Source organism: Hordeum vulgare, chromosome 7H (genome assembly GCF_904849725.1).
Source record: "Hordeum vulgare subsp. vulgare chromosome 7H, MorexV3_pseudomolecules_assembly, whole genome shotgun sequence".
Lineage (NCBI taxonomy): Eukaryota > Viridiplantae > Streptophyta > Magnoliopsida > Poales > Poaceae > Hordeum > Hordeum vulgare.
In genome coordinates, this window is record NC_058524.1 from 103251980 (window position 1) to 103274866 (window position 22887).

The window sequence follows — 22887 nt, forward strand, 5'->3', positions numbered from 1 at the left end:
ACTCGTTCCGTAACACATGATCCCGTGACTAACTCCTTTTGTTACATTGAGCTCATTATGATGATGTATTATCGAGTGGGCCCAGAGATACCTCTCTGACACACGAAGTGACAAACCCAGTCTTGATTCGTACCAACCCAACATATATTGTCGGAGATACCTGTAGTGCACCTTTATAGTCACCCAGTTATGTTGTGACGTTTGATACACCCAAAGCATTCCTACAATATTCGGGAGTAGCACAATCTCATGGTCTAAGGAAATGATACTTGACATTAGAAAAGCTCTAGCAAACGAACTACACGATCTTGTGCTATGCTTAGGATTGGGTCTTATCCATCACATCATTCTCCTAATGATGTGATCCCGTTATCAACGACATCCAATGTCCATGGTCAGGAAACCACGACCATCTATTGATCAACAAGCTAGTCATCTAGAGGCTCACTAGGGACATGGTGTGGTCTATGTATTCACACACGTATTACGGTTTCCTGTTAATACAATTATAGCATGAACAATGAAATATAATAATAACCATTTTATTATTGCCTCTACGGCATATTTCCAACAAGTGAAACCCTACGCCCCGCTCGGTTATGTTGATGGGGAACGATGGTTACAGAGTTGATCTACCTCGAGATCGTATGAGCTAAACCCTAGATGAGATAACCTGCCTCTACGCATAGGAGCATGTGGTTTATTAGACACCAGGGCCCCTAGGGTTACATCTTACCGACATAGATCGGGGGTAGATGGGCCGAACTGGTCCTCCTGCCTTGGAGTGCACACCTAGTCTTTGGAGCCTTTCATGTTGATTACGCAGTCGTGAAATAATTCGGTCTTCTATGACGCAACCCATATGATCAGCCTACCTCCCGAGGACCCCTTAATCCGGAACTCCCTCACCTCCCCCGACACCTCCCAGGTCCATCGCATGTCTTCATCGAAGATGACATCGCACGAGATATGCACACGCTTCGAGATGGGATCGTACATCTTGTACACCTTGGAGCCCGTCTCATAGCCCATGAACACCATTGGGGTGCTCCGATCGTTGCGCTTCTTTAGCTGTGGGCGCGTGGTCATGACGTGCCCGATGCAGCCAAAGGTGCGGAGGAAGCGTACGCCGGGCTTCCTCCCATACCATGCCTCATAAGGCGTCTTGTCGTTGACGTTCCTTGTGAAGGAGCGGTTGAGGATGAAGACGGCCGTGAGCACGGCCTCCCCCCAATACGTTATCAGCACCTTCTTTGCCTTGAGCATGCAATGTGCATCCCGAGCACCATCTGGTTCCTCCACTCGATGACGTCGTTCTGCTGCGGTGAGTAGGAGGGACGTGAGATGGCATTGCACACCCTTGTCGTCGAAGTGTTTGTAGAACGTGGCCGATGTGAACTCATCACCACGGTCCGTATGCAGCACGCGCAACTTGTGTCCACACTCAACCTCTGTTTCCGCTTGCTGCTTGATGATGGCTCGCTCCGCCTCATCCTTGGAGGCGAGGAGCAGCACCCACATGAACCTGTTGTAGTCGTCAACAACTAGCAGGATATAGCAACGCCCTCCTGTCGTTGCCGGGGTGATTGGGACGTAGAGGTCCCCATGAACAGCTCCACGGGTTTCTGTGCCGATAGCGTGTCTTCTCGAGAAATGGCAGGCACTGTTTCTTCCCAACAAGACACTCATCACAAAGCTCGTTGGCATGCTCGATGTGAGGTAGCCCGCGAACGAGGTTGCCTCGCGCCATCTTCTATAACCCATTGAAGTGCCGGTTTCCTAGCTGGGCATGCCAACGCCACACGTATGAGGCACGACCCACGACAAGGCACACATGATGCACGGGTTGAAAGAAGAATTTGTAGAGGCGGTTTGGGGATCGGGTTACCTCAATGAGCAGCCTCTTCTGCTCGTCGCACAAGGTGAGCACACCGTGTCGAATGCCAATGTCGAACCAGCCCTCGTCGAGATGTCGGACACTCACGACGTTGTTCTTGAGCGCCGGGATGAAGTAGACGTCCGTGAACACCCTATGATCACCCCCATGTCGATGGAGACGACGGTCCAACGGCCGTGAATGTCCACCACGGATCCATCTGCGAACGACACCTTCCCGGTGATTGAGCGGTCCAGCTCCGCGAACGCGTTGACTGAACGAGTCATGTGGTTTGTGGCGCCGGTGTCGAGGAACCAACCCTCACTCTGCTTGCCTCCTGCAAGCATGGGTGTTGTCACGGCTCTCTCCTCGTTGAGGAAGATGAAGCCACACACACATGTCGTTGCCAAGCAGCCATCTCCTGCCAACGCAGTAGACCCCAAATAACTCGTCGTCGGGGTGTGGGTGACCTAAGTCCTCGTGCGCTCCTACACGGATTCGATGGTCGCCATCATCATGGCCGGAGCACAGTCCGCCAAATGCATCGATGTCGTGCCATCTTGCGGGGACGCCGTTACCGGGGTGTGGCTCCCCCACACCCAAGCCTTCATCGTCTCCCTGTCGGCAGACCCCGAGAACGTCGTTGTTGAGGTGTGACCTGTCACTCAAGGGATGGTTTCTGTGGACGGGCTCCGTGCTCTTGCATGGAATGGATGGTTGTCTGGGCCATGGCTGTGGGAGACGTCGTGCTCTCCTGCACGGGCTCGACCCTTGCGAGCATCATTGCCGGCCCACCGTCCACATCTGTTTGCACGAGGTTTGTCTCTGCCACGGATTCCTCTTCGGCTATCCTCGTGGGACATTCCCGGACCCAATGACTCGGTCTGTTACAGTAGTGGCACTTGCCACCGCTGCTAGAGCCTCACCCAGCTCCACCCTGACCAGGCTTGCGACTGCGGTTGCCGCCGCCTGTGCCATGAGCTATGCTTCCCGTGGGGGCGCCTCCCCCACTATCGGAAGAACTGTCGCAGACGCAGTGCTGAAGGCGCGCGTCCCACTGATCTCCGGTGAGCAGTAGTTCGCCGCCAGCGTGGTTGTCGGTTTCGTCGCCGCGCTCCTCGACGACCTTGAGCCGCCGTACCAGCTCCTTGATCGTCATGGTGGAGAGATCCACCAAGCACTCGATGGACCAGGCCAGTTGTTTGTACTGCCTGGGGACGACGCGGAAACACTTGAGAATCACCGTCTTGTTGTCGATGTGATCCCCAAGCGTTCCGAGCTCGTTGACGAGACCTTGCAGCCGCAATGCTGGCCTTGAACCAGATCTCCTCGAACTGGAGGCGCAAGGTCTGGGCCTTTGACTCCCATACATGTTCTACGCGATGCGCGGAGTCTTGATGGTGTCCATGCTTCCTTGGCCGTCTTCTTGGCGCCAAGGGTGAGCACCTTCTCCGGTGGGACGGAGCGAAGGATCACCTCCATCGCTAGCCGGTCCTCCTCGAACTTGACATCACTGGTTTCCACGGCTTTCCACACATGTCGTGTCTCCATGATGACTTTCATCAGAAGCGATCAACTTGAGCAATTGGTCCACGTGAGGAGAGGGAAGGAGGTACTGGACATGCCCATGTCGTGCACGGAGCGTGGCGCACCCAGTTGGCCTCCCGGCCAACCTCGCAGCGCGAGCGTGTCCACCGCACGCACCTCCTCAGCCGCGATCTGCTCAGCGGTCTGGGAGGGGTCATCGACGTACGATGCCGTTCTTTCCATATGCTTCGGAATAACCTGTGGCTCTCATACCAATTGTTAGTCCAAACTACAGAATCTATTCTCTTCCTCTCCTACTCTCTTTGCTAGTTGCCCCAAACACAATAGCGAAGCACACACACTAAGATGGAGCTGCTCGTACTAGCTTAGAGCTGGATGGCTTTTGCCTTGTATTGATGGGAATGAAAATGGTGTGGTTCAATCGGGTGCGATGCTGCCCCTTATATAGTGTTTTACAAACTAACTATGAGCTGCCTTGAGCTTAACACTTACATCACTGCTAGCTAGTACAACATTGCTGACTACATATATTGTTTGTTTAGCTATTAAGCTACGCAATTGCTCCTAAAAGAAAATACTATTACTACTGCCAACTGCATCTACATGCATGCATGCATGTGAGCTAAGAGCATCTCCATCTCGGACCCCCAAAGGTCTGAAATAGCGTGGTGTGAGGGTGCGCCCGCGAAAAAAATCATCCTCGCGGTTCGAATTCCGAGTCACCCCCAAAGGTCATCCGAATTATTATTATTTTAAAAACTCGGTCCAAATTCAACCAAAACCAAGTCAATTTCGAGGAAATTCGTAGTTTACATTAAAATTTATACAAAAAGTGAAATAAAAATAAAATTAAACATAACTAATAAACTAAACTAAACCACATCGCGGCTGCCCGCCGCTGCAGCCCGACACCGCCGCCTTCTACATGCCGAGGAGCTTGTAGAAATTGGTGTAATCGCCACCGTCGTCGTCGCCGTTGCCGCCCGCTCCACCGCTGTCCTTGCTGCACCCCTGCCCTGGGTTGTCGTGGCGAACGGGGTTCGAAGGCCCCGACGCCCACTCATCGATGTCGTCGAGGATGACGACGCCGCCCTCCTCACGGCCGCGGCGACGTGCGGCGATCTCCTTCAGGGCACGACGCTGACGCTCCATCTTCTCCCGGACGTAGTCGTCACGCGCTCATTTTAGGGCGGTCTTGTCGGCGGCGGCCATGGTCAGGTGCTCCTGCTTGACGGGGAGGAGTCCCGACTCCTTCTTTGGCTTGACTAGGTGGGAGGAAGCGTCGGGCTCGTTAATGATGATGCCAGCGCTGCGCGTGCGCCGCCCAAGCGACGTCTCCTGTGGCTCCGGCTTGACAGGGAGGAACGCCGGCGACTCGGAGGAGCGGGAGCGGGAGCCGGACGGCGAGGACGATGCCGTCTCCATCCGCCTCGGCGTCCAGGAGCTGCCGCGATGGCGGGAGAAGGAGGGTGGCGGTGGATACTCGTACCTCAGCGAGTTGCCGCCCTCGATGTGCTCGAGGACGGCCTCCAAGGTGCGGCTGGGGATGCCCCACCATTGGCGGCACCCCTCGGAGTTGTGGCGGCCACAGGGTTCGACCCTGTTGGTGACGGCGAGCTGGTCAGCATGACGACGATCGAATTACGTCGTCCACACCGTGTTGCTCTCAGGGGCGTACCTCAGCAGGTTGCGCGAGCTCTCCGGCAGCCTCGACCGGATGCGCGCGATTTCCGCTTGTCGGTCAGCTCCAGTGGGCGGCGGTGGCACCGGGACTTCGCCGACGCTCAGCCTCCAAGACCCCGGCACCCACATGTGTGGCGGCGCCGGGTAGTCCGCCTCGTAGAGAAGGCGGGCCTCGTCCTCGAGGAGGTGACGGCGGCCAAAGCCATTGGCGACCGCTCCGTTGCCGGGAAAGCGTTCGGTCATCTTTTGGGGGAGAAAGAGGGAGAGAAGGCGCCGGTGACGAAGAAGGAGAGGAGAGAGCGTCGACGAGAGAGATGTGTGGCCACCGACAGGGAGAGGACACCTTATATAGCCGCGGGCGATGGACACGTAGAGCGGCGTCGTGTGAACGCGTGGCAGGAACCGACGAGACGTGCGTCGTCGAGACACGCATCGCGCGCCTTCACTGCGCCGCCCGTGAATCAATGGAAGACTGGCCGCTGGGGCAGCCTTCGCAACTATTCTTGCGGGAAACGAGGCGATGAGAACGATGACCGTGTACCGAGTCACTGACTCGGCGGACCCACTGTTTTTTAACGCCAAAAAAGTTTCCGCCGGCGCCCCTAGGCGACCCAGCGCGTTGGGTTCGACCTGGAATCGTCGGGGCCAATTTCTGCCCAAACCGGCGAAAAACAGGCTTTTGAAGACGCGACTGGACAATTTTTTCCCGCCAGTGAAAAAAATGACCGGAAGAAGCTTGTTGGAGATGCGGCTGGAGATGCTCCAATGTTTGACTCAACCGTTATTAGTGGACTAAATGGAATAGCCCAGTTATTTTCCCTGTTGTCCGACGGATGCTCACTAAGAGCCTGTTTAGGACTGCTCTACTTCAAAAAATTCAGCTTTCGTTTTAGAAAACGTAAGCCAAACGGGGTAGCTATACGATATACCGCTTCATAAAAAAACTAGAATCTGGAGTCCAACTTGTTGTTTTTTGAAGCGCTCCAGAAGGTGCTTCATAAAATTATACTCTAGAAGCTGGAGTTGAAAGAAAATTATCCACCACTGCCACGAGTAAGTGGATACCCCTTCGTTTCTTACCTCTCATCCAATTAAATAGATCATTTCCGTCCATTTTTTCATTCGTGAAGCTGAAGCTAAATAAGAGCCAAACATTCTCTTAAAATGATTGCAACTCTTGTATAAAACTACTCTAAAATGGATTTGATGAAGATCCCAAACAGACCCTAAAATGATTAACTGGGATGGGCTCAATTAGTCTCACTTATGTCTACTTCCACCTGCAGCTTGGCAAATGGTAATGGCCGCCCAACCGGACAGAGAGGGATCGCCACACCCTGTTGCTTCGTAGATCGAGCGTCGTTTCTCTGGTGCGTAACAGCCGTCGTTGGTGTCCCCGCCGTCGTCCGCCGACGCCGCCGCCGTCACCAACCGCGTCCAGCCGGCTCCGTCCAGCGTGTGACCGGATCAGGCGGACAGCGTTACGCCGTGCTGGAGGTTGCCCGTTCAATTTAACATGATTCCACCCTACTAATCGCAGATCACCACTGCCCACCCAGTGGACCGGCCCCTTAAAATCAAAATCGACAATCACTGGTCCCTGGGTTTTATGATAATAATGCCGACAGCCCACATATGCCATTTCGATCGCTCACTCGCTCAATGAAAATACCCTCTTCTTTTGTCATTTCGGGTACGTCAGCGGTTAATTGCTTGCCCAGTACAATTGTCCGACTTGGACCGCATGCTCAAACGACGAATTCAAATGTGCCCAGTACTCACATTTAATATTCACACAGTTCAGGGCAGAATTTGTACGGACTGTATATATTTCTATGGCGCTGTTTGGATACTCTAAGCTGGTTAGAGTTAGAGTTAGTTGAGTTAGATTCTAATCCTTGAATTATCCTGAACTAAGTCTAACTCTAAAGGTGTTTGGATGGGAGGGTTAGATGGATAATAAATGCTCCATCTCAATCATTTGGCTACTTTGAACCTCTCATTTTTCCTGTACCCCATCTATTCTAACCCAAAAAAGCACCTCTTGGATGGGTTGGAGTTTTTGGGTGGGTTAGATGCATCTAACCAACTCTAATCATTCTGTTTGGATCTTTAAGTGTTAGATGGCTCAAATCTAATCCACTCTAACTCTAATCATAAGATCCAAACATGACATATGTCTCATGATTTATACTGATAGTTTACCTCGGTTTTATTTTTGTTTTGAACTTTTAAAGAAAAAACAACAAAAGATATTTTACATTTGACTATTAAAGAAAGAAAACTCTTACCTTTCACCGACTGATCCGCGTGATCTATCTGACGCCCGCTTGTCCATTCATCTTACCTCGATTTGACGGACGAAATCGTGTCCGCGGGGGGCGACCTAGCCGTGACCGTTTCCTGAAACCTCGGCATTGTTTCAGGAAAACGGTCCTGAAGATGGGGCTCCTCACCTCCGTCCCTTTCTCCTCCGCTTGTTCCGGGCGAGTCCCCGACGTCATCAGCCGTGAAGGAGCTCAGTCGATGCCTTGCGCCACCGAATCCACTCCGTCCCGCTCTCCTCCGCCAGTTCCCGACGAGTCCCTGGCACCACGAGCAGTGAAGGAGCTCAACCGCCGTCGGCCGGTGCCCCGCGCCGTCGGATTCGTTCTGCCCTCGACGCCGCTCGGCACTTCGCACTCGCTGCCAGCCGCTCCCGCCGCCCCAGATGCCGACCGGCCCTCCCCTTCCCCCACCCCCGTCGCCAGCAGCTCGCCCCCGACACCTGCCGGCCCTTCTGCCAGCCGCTCCCGCTGCAGCCCCTTCAGCCCCCGATGCCGACCGACCCTCCCCTCCCCCCACCCTCGCCCACCCCTCGCACCGCCAGCCGCTCGCCCCGACGCCGGCGGCCCCTCCGCATGTCGCCAGCCGCACCATGAACGGTTGCAAAAATTTCTGCAACCTAGCCTTTTGTTGCAAAAGTTTTCTGAAACATGACTTTTGTTGCAAAATTTTCTTCCGCAACATTACCTATGTTGCAGAAAGATGAAGATTTTTTTTCTGCAACAAAGCGATTATTTCTGAAACTCGACTGTTGGTTCAGAAATTAATGGATCCAAACTTTATTTTTTATAACAAAACGATTGTTTCTGCAACTCGACCGTCATATCAGGAATAAATGGATGCACGAACGAAACCCCGCGCGCGTGAATCAGACGGATGCGCGCATAGATCGAACGGTCGTCCATAAACATCCCTCGATAGATGCGTAACAGCCCTAATAAAGAAAGCAATAGTCAGTACAATATAAGACAAATATTATCATAAAGAATAAAATAAAAAGATCGCTAAAAATATAAAATGACATTGAAAATCATACTAGTAGACTCCATCTTCCTCGTACTGTATGGCACGCTGCATGAATCCAAAATAATGTTGAGCCAACAATGAATTGAAAGAACGCGTGAAAACACCCCCGTCCTGATGCCACCACACAATAGCAACTCGTCGGATTGTGTATGAACAAATAATAAAACTGCCTACACATATGGGCGCACCTACTTCATGTCACACATCTAACAAGTATTATTCAGCTCCATCGTATGTATGGTATGAAGCAAATCCGTTCAAACGTCCTAGCGTGGATTATCCGTGAAATGACAATATAGTTATTCAAGAATAATTGCCATGTATGTTTACCTAGTTATCGCGTTTGATCCAATCATAATTTTTATGTATGGTTAATTGTAGTTGTCATATGTGTTTATCTGGTTGTCACGAACGTGCAACTATAGTTGTCATCTAGCAACGAGTCATAGTTGCTATGTGTGTTTACATAGTTGTCACGTACGCGTAACTACAATTGTCATCTAGTAACGTACGAGTGTTGTGTGAACGAAGAATAGTTCGCTCACACGCACGTGAATTAGGTGATGATTATTTGGACAAAAACTGGTTCGTCCACACGGGGCAGCTGGCAACCGTGTGTTGTGGATTTTGTGGGCGAATTCCTCATCGTCCACACACACAATAATGCCTACGTGATAGTGAAATTCGAACAGAATCCTTTAATATTCATGCAAAACAAAATGAACATAAATAAACGTGTGTGGGTGAAATGCAAATCTACCACACGTGTGAGCGTTTTCATTTGGGTTGAAGAAAATATTGATTGAAGCATCGTTCCATGCAGCATAGGCTTACATTTCGTAGGCAGTAATCCAAACAGTTGAATAAATTGAACCACGCTGCAAAATAACACAGGAGAAGTGTCAAAGTTGCAGAGCTAATAATCAGCCAACTGCTCATCCTGAAAGATACACCATCAAGAAACGAAAACTAGTTTGTCTCAACCAACGACTATCCTGTTACTTTTTCTTTATCTTGTAACGATTGGAGGAGAACAAAAGCGATGAGAAGAAGAATCTGCGTTGGTAAGACGCATCGTGGCAAACCTGTGTCTACGTGGCCTCCACAAACACCGCATCGACTAGTCAAACAATGGCTGCTCCGCACACTGAGGCGAGGCTGTGGAAGTAACACGTATGTGTGTATGGCTTGATAATGGAACCAAAAATGCTTTCTAGTTTTTACGAATGTTGCTTGGAACAAAATGCCTGCCATGTGACTAATCTCTCTGTGCATGCAAAGTTAACACGCATCAATCCAAAAAAACAGCAGGTAACCGGATAAATGCCGCTTCAAATGTTTTAATGCACACATTAATGTACGTCTGTCCCAGCATGCAGGAACAACGCCTAAGAGCAAGTACAATAAAGCTGAGTCAGCTGGCTATAAGGAATAAAGTAGTATATTTTTGCTTAGTTGGAGGAGAGAGAAGAGGAGAGAGAAGGTAAGCGGGCTCTTAGCTAAGAGCCAGCTCTAGCACGTGCTCCTAGTCACTTTGTGAGTATGAAAGGTGGGTCATATAATAAATAAGTAATATACTTTTCTAACCAACTATTGTACATGTTAGCTATAAGATGAGCTATAGGTGACATGACATGAGCTTACAGCCCGCAACCGGCTCTACTATTGTACTTGCTCTAACATAACCCTCTGTGTAAAAAGCTAGTCAAAGTTTAGATGGTGTACTACTACAACGATATCTTCCTAAATTTTTTTAAACACACTACGCAAGGGCTCACGTACATACGTATATACTCATTCTTATAAACGCACACACGCACATCTTATTCCTATGAGTACCTCCGAAAGACTGGATCGACATGTCATCTTGAGATTTTATGAAGTCACCGTAGACACCTCGTCGTCGACCTCCTTCCATTAAAAGCTTGTCACCGAAAATCCTGAAATAAGTATTAGGACTTAAACCCTGATGAACTAAAGATATCATTGTCCTTCTAATCATTCAACCACAGATTGGTTTGCGATATCTTCCTAATTTAGAAATGCAGTAACTCGTTGCCAGCCAGGGTGGGTGGTAGGGTACGTCTCGTCTATACATACGCAAGACTGCCTGCTTCCATTTGATCCGGTTCATTTCATCTGATCTTAATACGGCCGGACATGTCGACGGCGGCAGCGGCAGCGGCAGCGACGGCAGTAACAATGTCGCCTAGGTCGACCGGATACCCTTCGTCGTGCAAGCCAAGTAACGCCGGTTGCTACTGCAAGCCACCAGCAGCAGCTACGATAAGCACCTTGTAAGTTGGACTTAAGTCATGAACATTTTGTTTTTTGTTTTGAGAACATATGTGATAGCGCAAGTGCATGCGTGCATGGAAGATAGAGTAATTAACTTTGCATGGGGACAGGAGGTGTAGGAGCGCGGTGAGCACCAAGGGAGGACCAACGGCCGGGCGGCGAGAGGAGGAGGAGGAATGGAGGAGGTACCTTGCGCCGGAGAGGCTGGAGGTGCTGGCGCAGCTGGAGCCGTGGGCGGAGGCCAACATGCTGCCGCTGCTCAAGCCGGCGGACGAGGTGTGGCAGCCGGCGGACATGCTCCCGGACGCGGCGGCGCTGGGCGCGGACGGCTTCCACGAGGCCTGCCTCGACCTCCGCGCCAGGGCGGAGGGCGTGCCGGACGCGCAGCTGGTGTGCCTGGTCGGGAACATGGTCACGGAGGAGGCGCTCCCGACGTACCAGAGCATGTCCAACCGCTTCGAGGGCACCCGCGACGCCACCGGCGCCGACGGCACCGCGTGGGCGCGCTGGATCCGCGGCTGGTCCGCCGAGGAGAACCGCCACGGAGACGTGCTCAGCCGCTACATGTACCTCTCCGGCCGCCTCGACATGCGCCAGGTGGAGCGCACAGTGCACCGCCTCATCAGTTCCGGGATGGCCATGCACGCGCCGGCGAGCCCCTACCACGGCTTCATCTACGTGTCCTTCCAGGAGCGCGCCACCGCCATCTCCCACGGCAACACGGCGCGCCAGGTGCGCGCGCACGGCGACGCCGCGCTCGCGCGCATCTGCGGCGCCATCGCCGCCGACGAGAAGCGGCACGAGGCGGCCTACACCCGCGTCGTGGCGAAGCTCTTCGAGGTGGACCCGGACGCCGCCGTGCGGGCCATGGCGTACATGATGCGGCGCCGCATCACCATGCCGGCCGCGCTCATGGACGACGGCCGCGACGCCGACCTCTTCGCGCACTACGCCGCCGCCGCGCAGCAGGCCGGGGTGTACACAGCGTCGGACTACCGCGGCATCCTGGAGCACCTCATACGGCAGTGGCGGGTGGAGGAGCTCTCGGCGGGGCTATCCGGCGAAGGGAGGCGCGCGCGGGACTACGTCTGCGCGTTGCCGGACAAGATCCGGAGGATGGAGGAGAAGGCCCATGACAGGGTACGAAAGGAGCCCACCCCGGTGCCGTTTAGCTGGATCTTTGATAGGCCTGTCAGCGTCGTGCTCCATTGATTCAAAGAAACCCGGACTCTCCACGTACCATTGCTCCAGCAAGTGTGGCAGCGAGAGGCGCCGTCTCCTAGCAAAGGACATGGACATGTATTTATTTTTTCTTGGTTCCAGCGTTCGTTTCTCTGTTCTGGCTAGTAGTATTATTGTACAACATGCATATACGTTATTTTTTCCCTAGTAGGCATTTTCATATGTGTTTATATTTCTCTTTGTTCTTGTAATAATAATACAATATGAGTTCTGAATTTATTATTTGTAACAGTCAAATTAACGAAATGATTATTACATGATAATGATGTGTCAAAGTTGTAAGAACATTTTTCAAGCAATAGAACATTAAAATTTTAACTTTACGAACGGTATCGTGGATTTAAATATTGAGAGCATTTGTCACACAAAAGTCCACCTAGGTTACGGACAAGCACCTTCGACTCGCTAGCGATCGATCGCTCTTGCAGTGACTTAATACCATTTAACAAATCGCTTATTTTTCTTTTTTATTTTGATAAAAGCACAAAAAAACTTAATTTTTTTTACTATAAAATCTAGATGTGTGTGAACTTTTTTTATATGTGTGAATATTTATTAAAAATGCACAAAGGAACAATATGAACATTTATTAAATGTGTGATTTTCTTGAAAATTAAAGGAACACCTTAAAAAAATCAAGCTATATTTAGAAAGAATGTTCGTCAGGCATTTTTCAAAAAATCATCGCATAATAAAAAAATGTTCAATGGCAGCGGAAGCGCCGTTTCCTAGCAAAGGGCATGGACATGTATTTGTTTTTTCTTGCTTCATGTGTTCGTTTCTCCGGCTATTATTTTACAACATGCATATATGTTATTATTTTTTCGTGGTAGACATTTTCATATGTGTTTATATTTCTCTTTGTTCTTGTAATAATATGAATTCTGAATATATATTCTTTAACAGTCGAGCTAACGAAATGGTTCTTACTCCCTCGGTTCCTAAATATATACTCCCTCCGTTCCTCTTTTTGTGTGTGTGCATAGTCCTTCGTTCCTAAATATACTCCCATTGTCCAAAATAATTGCTTTAAAAATGAATGTATCTAGACTTATTTTAGTTAAAAATAAATCTACTTTTATACATTTTTAGGACAAGTATTTCAAGACGGAGGGAGTAAGTCTTTTTCAAAATTAGTCTACGGACTACATACGGATATATTTAGATATCACTTAAAATATAGATTTACTCATTTTGTTCCGTATATAGTCCGTAATGAGATATCCAAAAAGACTTTGGGCTTCTTTGATTCAAAGAAATTCCATAGGATTGTTTGGAGGATTAGAATCCATAAGATTTTTTCCTACGATTTGTCGTTTGATTCACATGCTTGAATCCTATATGATTTTTTTCGATGGAACCAAGTGTACTACAGTTGAATTGAAATCTAGCATCTAGGCCAACATTTGTTTTCCAATTCCTTTGTTTTTTGAATGACAACAAACAATCTATGCTAATCCTATAAGATCCATGTGTACATGCCACTCAAATCCTATATTTTTTCCAATTCCTGCGCTTTGAAAATCCTGCGAATCAAAAAGGACCTTATATGTAGGAACAGAGGAAATATTTAGAAACAAATGAAATATATGATAATCATGGAGCAAAGTCGTCAAAACATTTTATAAGCAATAGAATATTCAAAAAGTTAACTTTACGAAAGGTATCAGGCATTTAAATATTGAGACCATTTGTTACACCAAACTCCACCTAGGCTACGGACAAGCTCCTTCGACTCGCTAGCGATCAATTGCTCGCGCAGTGATGTATTTCCACTTAACAATTTTCTTCATTTTTAGGGTTTTTCATTTTTCATAAAGCGCTAAAAACAAAAAACTAAAAGGCTTTTAAAATTATATTTTTCCAAAGGTGTGTGAAAATTTCTTTTATATGCGTGTATATCTATTAGAAACTACAAAAGAAATTATATGAAAAAATATGTGTTTTTTTTTAAAATTAAATGAACACCTTGAAAAAAATCAATGTGTATTAAGAAAATTCTTCAATGCGTATTTTGTTTTGAAAAATCACCATATAATAAAGAGGTCAATGGTTGATTAAATAATTTTCAATATATATTTGAAAATTGACATCATGCATTAAAATAGGTCATTGCATATTCTTAATGAAAGAGTTAAAAGGGAAAAGGGAAATTTGAACAAACAAAAAAAAAACAAAAGGAAGATAACACCAAGAAGAAACTAGGAAAAAATAAAAAGAATAAAAAAATGGGAAAACTGTATGTAAAACGGAAAGACCAAAGAAGAAATGAGAAAATGCTTCAAACGGATGAAATAAAAAGTTCCTTGAAGAATGTTCCATTTAAGGAGTAATTTGAGGTGAGCCGTTCTTCCAGTTAGCTTAAGGTAAGCTCGTTGAGGTAAGCCGTTCTTCCATTTAGCTTGAGGTGAGCTCCTTGAAGAACGGCTCACCTCAAGGAGCATATAGTGGCCTGGCGCGGTAGGGACCTATTTGTTTGATTAGTTAATAGCAAAATGACCCGTGTGTTGCAACGGAAGAAAAACAATTATAATCTCCAATGATGCTGATCATATTATGTCTTTAAAATTTTAGGACATTTCTTGAAATGCATGAACATTTTTTGAATTAGCAAACATTTTTTTCAATTGCACTCTTAAAATAACACACAAACTTTTTTTTTAAATCATGGACTTTTATTGCTTTCACCAACATTGTTCTCAAAATTATGAACATTTTTCTGAATATGCGAATATTTATACAAAAATCCTTAGCATTTTTTGAATTCACAAACATTTTATATTTTCTTCAAACCTTTAATTTCAAAATTCCCAGTTTTGTAAATTGAAAAGTTTTTCAAAGTTCTAAATTATTTAAACAAACAAATGGAACAGAAAATTGAAAATAAAAAATGAGACTAAAAACAGAGGCACACACTGTTTTTAAGATTTTTACACGCACATTTGTACAAAATCGTTGACTTTTTTATTTTATGGACATTTTCTCAAAGTTTAAACATTTTTTTATATGCAAACATTTTTGAAAACTCCTGAGTAGTTTTTGAATTCTCAAAGAAATATGTTTTTTTGAATATTTTATTTCGAAATTCTCAGTTTCTTAAAATTGAGAAAAGTTGTTTGAAGTTCTAAATTATTTAAAGTAAAAAAACAAAATGGAACTGAAAAGAAAAATAGAAAAACTAAACTAAAAAAACAGACGCCCACGCATGGGCCGGCCAAACAAGTGTGCTGCATCTTTTTCCAACGCCCAGAGCGTAATATAGGAGGTTCCTACATGGGCCAGCCCAGTCCGGTGATTTTCCTGTTGAAACGTTTTTTATAACTTATAGGTGGTATTGATCGATAATTTTAGTCAACTTTAAGGGCAATTTGGATAACGTACGGAAGAAGCACTATTTGCTTTATTAGTAGGTAAGATAAGATAAGATAAGATTAGTTTCTTTTTTTCGTTCATTTTCTCTTTCACTTTACCTTTTTCTTTTACTTTTTCAATTTAAATGTTATATATATGTGCACAGATAAAATAAAAAATATTATTAAAGTTAACTGTACACTAAAATGTTCATGTAATGTAAATTGGTTTCGCGTAATTTATAAAAATTGATTATAACATTCACAAAAAATGTTAACGAGTTAAAAATATATGTTCCCCACATTTAAAACAAATTTATATACAATGTAAAATATATTGCGTGATTTTTTCAAGTATTTTGTACAATTAAAAAAGTTTGTGACTTGTGAAAAAGAGTTTTTGACATTTGTTTTGCACATTAAAAAAATGTCCATACAGTTTATGAAAAACGTTCAATGTCTAAAAAATGTTCACCGTGTATTTGTAAAATGTTCAACATGTATTTAGAAAAATATTAACGTGTATTTGAAAAATGTTCAACCTATATATTAAAAATTATATTCAATGTGCATTTGTCAAATGTTCAACATATATTCAGAAAAATGCTTAATGTGTATCAAAACATTTAATCTGTATATAAAAAGTGTTCAATATGCATTGGATAAATGTTCAAAGTCTATTTGAATAAATTGTACACCATATATTTGAAAAATGTTCAACGTGTATCGTGGAATTATATCTTGGAATTATTTAACGTATATACAAAAAATATCAAAAAATGTTCAACTTGTATTTAGAAAGTCGATATGTATTTTATAGGAACGGAAAAAACGAAAACAGAAAAATAGAACCAAAATGACCAATAGAAGAAACCAGTGTAAGCTCATAAAGAACAGCAGAAAAACAAAGAGAAAAAACCCGCGCGAAGGTTTCTAAAACAGGTCCATGGAAATGTCCAAAAATCACTAACAATAAGCTACAGTAGGCACGTTGAGCATTTCCCATGACACGGAAAAGCCAATAGGCCATCAAAAAGCGAGTTTTAGGGCATCTAATATTTTTCTTCTCCAACAGTTGCCCTAAAGTGGGGCACCCAAAGCATCCAAACTTAACTTGATCGGTGCAAATTCGATACCAAACATGCAAACATTTAATGTTTTAAACATGAAAACTTCACATAGTTCGATTACAAACATGCAAACTTAATATAATTCAACTACAAACATGCTAAGTTAAACTACGGACAACTACTCGTGACTAAGATTGTGTGAGTCAATATCGTCCTACTTGTTGTCTCTCATCCTCGTTGGGTTGAACCTCGTTGTTCGACTCGACCCTAATCACCCTTGACAACGGGACAACCTCGTATTCCTTCACCCCCCTTTTCACCATCTTGTGGATTTTCAGTGGCGAACCTCGCCATAGATGCATCACCACTCTCACAGGTGTTGACCTTACCGATGATCTCGGGTTGGGGGTACCGAGGTGGTGATCTTGACACGATGATAACATGAAGTAAAGAGGAACAATATTTGCCTAGGTCCGGTCTTGTTCCTCAGGCGGTCCTCTCTCTCTCCTCCCTCCCTCCCTCCCCCCTCTCTCTCTCAGCTCCCAACGATGATTTCAACTTCACTCTGAAATTGCTTGAACTTTTCAAAATTTCGTACTTGGGTTTCATCAAGTAAATATACATGTATCTGCTAATATCATCTGTGAAGGTAAGATAATAACGATATCCACCGCGTGCTTCAACACTCATTGGACTACATACATCAATACGTATTATTTCCAATGAGTCACTTGCCCGCTTCATTGTACCGAAAAAGGGGTCTTGGTCATCTTGCCCATGAGGCATGGTTCACATGTCTCAAGCGATTCAAAATTGAGTGAGTCCAAAGATCCATCAGCATGGAGTTTCTTCATGCGTTTTATACCCAAATGACCTAAGCAGCAGTGCCACAAGCATGTGGTAGTATCATCATTCACTTTGCATCTTTTGGCATCAATGTTATGAACATGTGTATCACTAGGATCGAGATTCAATAAACCATTCACATTGGGTGCATGACCATAGAAGCTATTATTCATGTAAATAGAACAACCATTATTACCGAACTTAAACGAATAATCGTCTCGCAGTAAACACGATCCAATCATGTTCATGCTCAATGCATACAACTAATAACATTTATTTAGGTTTAGAACTAATATTGAAGGTAGAGGGTGCGTGCAATGGTGATCACATAAACCTTGGAGATACTTCCAACACACATCGTCACCTCACTCTTAGCTACTCCCCGTTTATTCCACAACTCATGTTTTGAGTTACTAATATTAGCAACTAAAATGGTATGAAATACCCAGAGGCTACTACGAGTACTAGTAAGGTACACATCATTAACATGTATATCAAATATACTTTTGTTGACGTTGCCGGCCTTCTTATCTGCCAAAGTATCTCGGGCATTTTTGCTTCAATGACCGTTCCCTCTTACAAGAGAAGCACTCAGCCTCAGCTTTGGGTCCAACATTGGGTTTCTTCACTTGGAGTGACAACTGGCTTGCCATTCTCAAAGTTTCCCTACTTGCCCTTGCCTTTCCTGAAACTAGTGGTTTTACTAACCATCAATACTTGATGCTCCTTCGTGATTTCTACCTTCACGGTGTAAAACATCGCGAATAGCTCATGGATCATTTTCTCCATCCCTTGCATGTTATAGTTCATCACGAAGCTCTAGTAGCTTGGTGGCAGTGACTTGGAGAACTCTGTCAATCACTATCTTATTTGGAAGATTAACTCCCATTTGAATCAAGCAATTGTAGCACCCATACATTCTGATCACATGCTCACCGACTGAGCTATTCTCCTCCATCTTGTAGGCAAAGAACTTGTCGGATGTCTTATACATCTCAACACGGGCATGAGCCTGAAATTCCAATTTCAAATCTTGGAACATCTCATATGCTCTGTGACGTTCAGAACGCCTTTGGAGACTCAATTCTAAGACGTAATGCATGACACACTGAACTAAAAAGTAGTCATCAGAACGTGCTTGTGAGATGTTCACAACATCCACGGATGACGCTTGACGGGGTGGCTGTCACGCCCAAGATGCGACCCTATCCTCAATTTGGCACGAGGGCCTCGTCAGGGATAGAAGCGCATCTTGTCGTGTCGCAAGAATGGATATCGTTACAAGTACATGTACTGAAAAGAAGAGATATATAAAGAGTTGGCTTACACTCGCCACAAGCTACATCAGAGTCACATCAGTACATTACATAATCATCAAGAGGAAGAGCAGGGTCCGACTACGGACGAAAACAAACAACAAAAGAAGAACGACATCCATCCTTGCTATCCCAGGCTGCCGTCCTGGAACCCATCCTAGATCGATGAAGAAGAAGAAGCGACTCCAAATGAACAATCAACGCGCTCGCGTCAAGTAACCTTTACCTGTACCCGCAACTGGTGTTGTAGTAATCTGTGAGCCACAGGGGACTCAGCAATCTCATTTCCAAAGGTATCAAGACTAGCAAAGCTTAATGGGTGAGGCATGGTTAAGTGGTGAGGTTGCAGCAGCGGCTAAGGACATATATATGGTGGCTAACTTACGAGTACAAGAAATAAGAGGGGGAAGATCTACGCATAACGGACGTGAACTACTCATGATCAAATGAATGATCCTGAACACCTACCTACGTCAGACATAACCCCACCGTGTCCTCGATCGGAGAAGGAACTCACGAAAGAGACAGTCACGGTTACGCACACAGTTGGCAAGTTTTATTTAAGTTAACTTCAAGTTATCTAGAACCAGTGTTAAACAAAGTTTCCACGTTGCCACATAACCGCGGGCACGACTTTCCAAAAAGATTTAACCCTGCAGGGGTGCTCCAACTAGTCCATCACAAATTACCACAAGCCGCATAGAAATCCTCAATCACGAAGCTCGCGACTTCGTCGGATTCCCTAGTGGAAAACTTCAACTCTAAGATTACCCAAAGCATCACCGGAATCCCGATGCATAAGATATTCCGTCAAAGGTAAAACTAATCCAGCAAGGCCGCCCGACGTGTCGACGATCCCGATAGGAGTCGCATACCTCGTTGTCAGGACACGGCGGATGAGCTAGACGTCGGGATCGCTAAACCTCCGGGTGACCAGAGGGGCGCCGGACATCGCTCAAGTGGGGCCAACACTCATGAGGAGCACTGGCCTAGGGGTTGATTAAATTTCCTCGGGTTAATTACTCCCTATGCAGTTCATTAGTTATTAGGCAAATGTAGTACCAAAGTTGGGCCCTGCCAGATCAGCTTTAATCTAAAACGAGTTATCAAGGGGGTCCCCATAACAACCCCGATCGTGTTAGGAGCGCTCATTTATGGAACATAGCACCGGTAGCCGGAAACTAAGGGGGCAAAGGTGGAACAAAACACCAGGCTAGAAAAGGCCGAGCCTTCCACCTTTTACCAAATATATAGGTCCATTAAGTTAAATAGCATTAATATGGTGATATAACAAGGAACCCATGCTTTCGCATGGAAGCATCTGCACCTGCAACTAGCAACGCTATCGACAGGGTTAAGCAAGCAGTAACATAGCCAATCAGTGGTTTGCTAGGTCGAACAGGTTGAAGGTTTTCATGGCATTGTTAAGAGGCTAATATTTAACAGGTGGTAGGCAACGAGACATAATCGATAGAAGCGGTAAAACTAGCATGGCAATGATAGTAATGGTATCTGGGGAAATGATCATCTTGCCTGAGATCCCGCTTGGAAGAAGAATGACTCTGAGAAGTCGGCGAACCAATGTGGTCCAACGGGTCCTCACATTCCAACACGCTTGCGGAACTCTATCGAGACGGAGCAAACCGGAAACAAACATCAACACAGATATTCACCACACGATGCACAACATGATGCACAACCTAATATGATGCATGAACAGTTCAATGATGCAAGGGATGGCATGGCAATTCACCTCACGCATACTCTACACATTAAGTGAAGCTCGATATGCAACGGGTTGCATATCGACGAAACTACATGATTAATTATTTAATTGACTCCCGATTATTTAACACGCAATATTAAACGTTGTTAATATGGCAAGGGGTGAAGCGATGATCCTACGTGTCATCCTAGTCAGTTTTACTCGCGGAACTAAGAGCGGAGCTACGGTACAAGAGGCATGCAACACAATATATCATGCCATGAATGCGACATGCATGCGAGTTACAACATCACGGCAAGAAGAGGAAGAAGCAGGTGTCGCCACGGCGAGCGAAAGGGAAACTATGTCGGCAAGACGGAAACGATGCCACCGCAACGTACCTATCCCGATAACTCATCGAGATAACGTGCCAACGTATACGATGCGTGTGCGGGAACACTAAATAAAGATGGGGTGATCCCGGTTACCGGGTTCCCATGTGTCGAGGGCACGACGAAAAGGAAGACAACGTGCACGGGCAAACAAACGGTGCATACATGCATTCAACTTGTACAGCACATACATTCGTACATCACTAGTACATGGTACACGACATGTCCCATCGGTATACCTCCGACGCATGCATATCGGAGCGGATCTGGTCGTTGAAGGAGATCAACGATCGTCGTGGAAGTAGTCGTACACGCGCCGGTAGTTGAAGTAGTGGTACACGGTCTTCGGCGACGGTTACGGTCTTCACCTCAGTAGTCGAACACGGGTCTTCGGCGACGTCGAGGAAGACGAACTCGTTTCCGGGGTCGTCGAGGACGTCGTGGTACTCGCGATCTTATCGACGACCCACGGCGGCGGGGAGGGTGCTTGCGAACTTCGGCGACGGAAAGCAGCGACACCACAGCAACACCGGCGACAGCAACTATCATCGGCACACTTCGGCAAGGAGGCAAGCTGGCAGCAACATAACGGCAGCGGCAGCAGCTACTAGCCTAGCATCAAACGGCAAGAGCAGTAAAGCAATATGGCGGCTAAGCAACTACATACAGCAGCACAGCTAGCTAGCATGAGGAAAAACTACCTAGCAGCAACTAACAAGCAAGCAAGGCAGCAGAAAGCGCTAAGCAGCAAGCAACAACATCGGCCTAGCAGGCAAACAGTAGGAGCAAAGCAACTAGCCTAGCAACTACATCAAACTGGCATCTACAGCCATCAACCTAGCAACAATAGCTAGCTACAACAAACATCTACAACAGCCTAACAACAGCTACAGGCAGCAGCAATCGCTAACAACTTCAGCCGACAACACCTATGGCAGCAGCAAAGCACACGCATGCAACGGCTACCAGCAGCAGCTAACGGCAGCAAAACGCAATAGCAACAGCTAGCAAATCGGGCATCAACAACCTAGCAAAAATATCAGCAAGGCACAACAGGAGCACAAGCTCGGCAGCAGGCAAGCATGTCAGCTTGCATAGCAGTAGCAGCAAAACGGCACGGCTCCAGCAGCTAGCTACAGCACACAGCAACAACAGCAAGCAGCACCGGCGACTGCAGGCAAGCAGGGCAGCAGCAACGCGCGCAGGCTACATGCTCGGCACGAGCGCATGGGAAACGGCGGCAGGGAACAGCAGCTCGGCAGGAGCTGTGGCCGGTGATGGGGGAGGCTGTGGCCGGCGGCGAGGAGGGCGCGGCGAGGCCGAGGCGGGCGCGGCTACCTGGGAGGCGCGGCGGCGCGGAACTGTGAGCTGCTGGCGGCGGGGCGGAGCAACTCCTGGCGGCGCGGCGAGCACCGGCGGGGCAGGGAACCTGGAGGCGGGCGTCGAGGAGGGAGGCGGCCGGCGAGGGCTGCACGCTCGGGACGAGCAGCGAGGTCGACGAGGGGCTAGGGATCGGGCCCTGGAGGAGACGACGCAGGGGAGAAGAGGGAATCGGGCAGAGGGCTAGGGAACGGGAGGGAGGAGGCGCTGGGACGAGGGGAGGATGGGGTGACGGCGCTGGATGGGAGGAGAACGAGGGATCGAGCCTGGCTCTCCCTGGCGCTAGGGTTGGAGGCCTGGTTTGGCCTTGGGCCGGCTGGGCCTCCTCTAAATGGGGTTTTTCTTTTTTCCTCTTTAAAAAAATCAGATAACTCAAAAAAATGAAAAAGGCTTTTAACATGATATAAAATAAAATAAAAGCTTTTGATTTCTTTGAAAAAGAATATATTCCCAACTATAAGAAATAGTTGGGCATTTTTAAAAGAAATAAAATAAAACCTTTTTGAAGAAATAAAATTAAAACCCGTTTACAAAAGAATAAAAATCGAACCCCTTTGAAGAATTAAATAAAACCTCTTTATTTAAAGAATAAAATAAAAGCCTTTTAAAAGAGAAAATAAAATGGGACGGTTTTAAAATAAAACGAACGGAGAAATAAAATAAAAACCTAAGGGTTGCCCCTGCATTCAATAAAAGGAATTTTTTAAAAGAAGACGCTTTTTTTAAGGATGTTAAAACGGAAAATTAGCAAAACCGCAAAAATAAAAGAGAGGGGAGAGAAGGTTTAGGTCGGCGGTGCAACAGGGTTTAGAGGTGGCCCTCACACACCC

General features: G+C 46.6%; 1 protein-coding gene across 1 annotated transcript; it reads left to right on the forward strand.

Annotated features, from left to right (window-relative positions):
* Positions 1 to 10418: 10418 nt before the first annotated feature.
* On the forward strand, positions 10419 to 12261 carry LOC123413452 (acyl-[acyl-carrier-protein] desaturase 7, chloroplastic-like). Its single transcript, XM_045106391.1, has 2 exons — positions 10419 to 10755; positions 10867 to 12261. The coding sequence occupies exons 1-2, from the start codon at positions 10619 to 10621 to the stop codon at positions 11966 to 11968; spliced, it is 1239 nt and encodes a 412-aa protein (XP_044962326.1). The 5' UTR covers positions 10419 to 10618; the 3' UTR covers positions 11969 to 12261.
* Positions 12262 to 22887: the final 10626 nt, after the last annotated feature.

Bases quoted from the DNA above. Each gene is read 5' to 3' on its own strand.
- LOC123413452 (XM_045106391.1), top strand. From the start codon at position 10,619: ATGTCGACGGCGGCAGCGGCAGCGGCAGCGACGGCAGTAACAATGTCG. The intron at 10,756-10,866 runs GTAAGTTGGACT...GCATGGGGACAG, and splicing joins GCAGCTACGATAAGCACCTT to GAGGTGTAGGAGCGCGGTGA.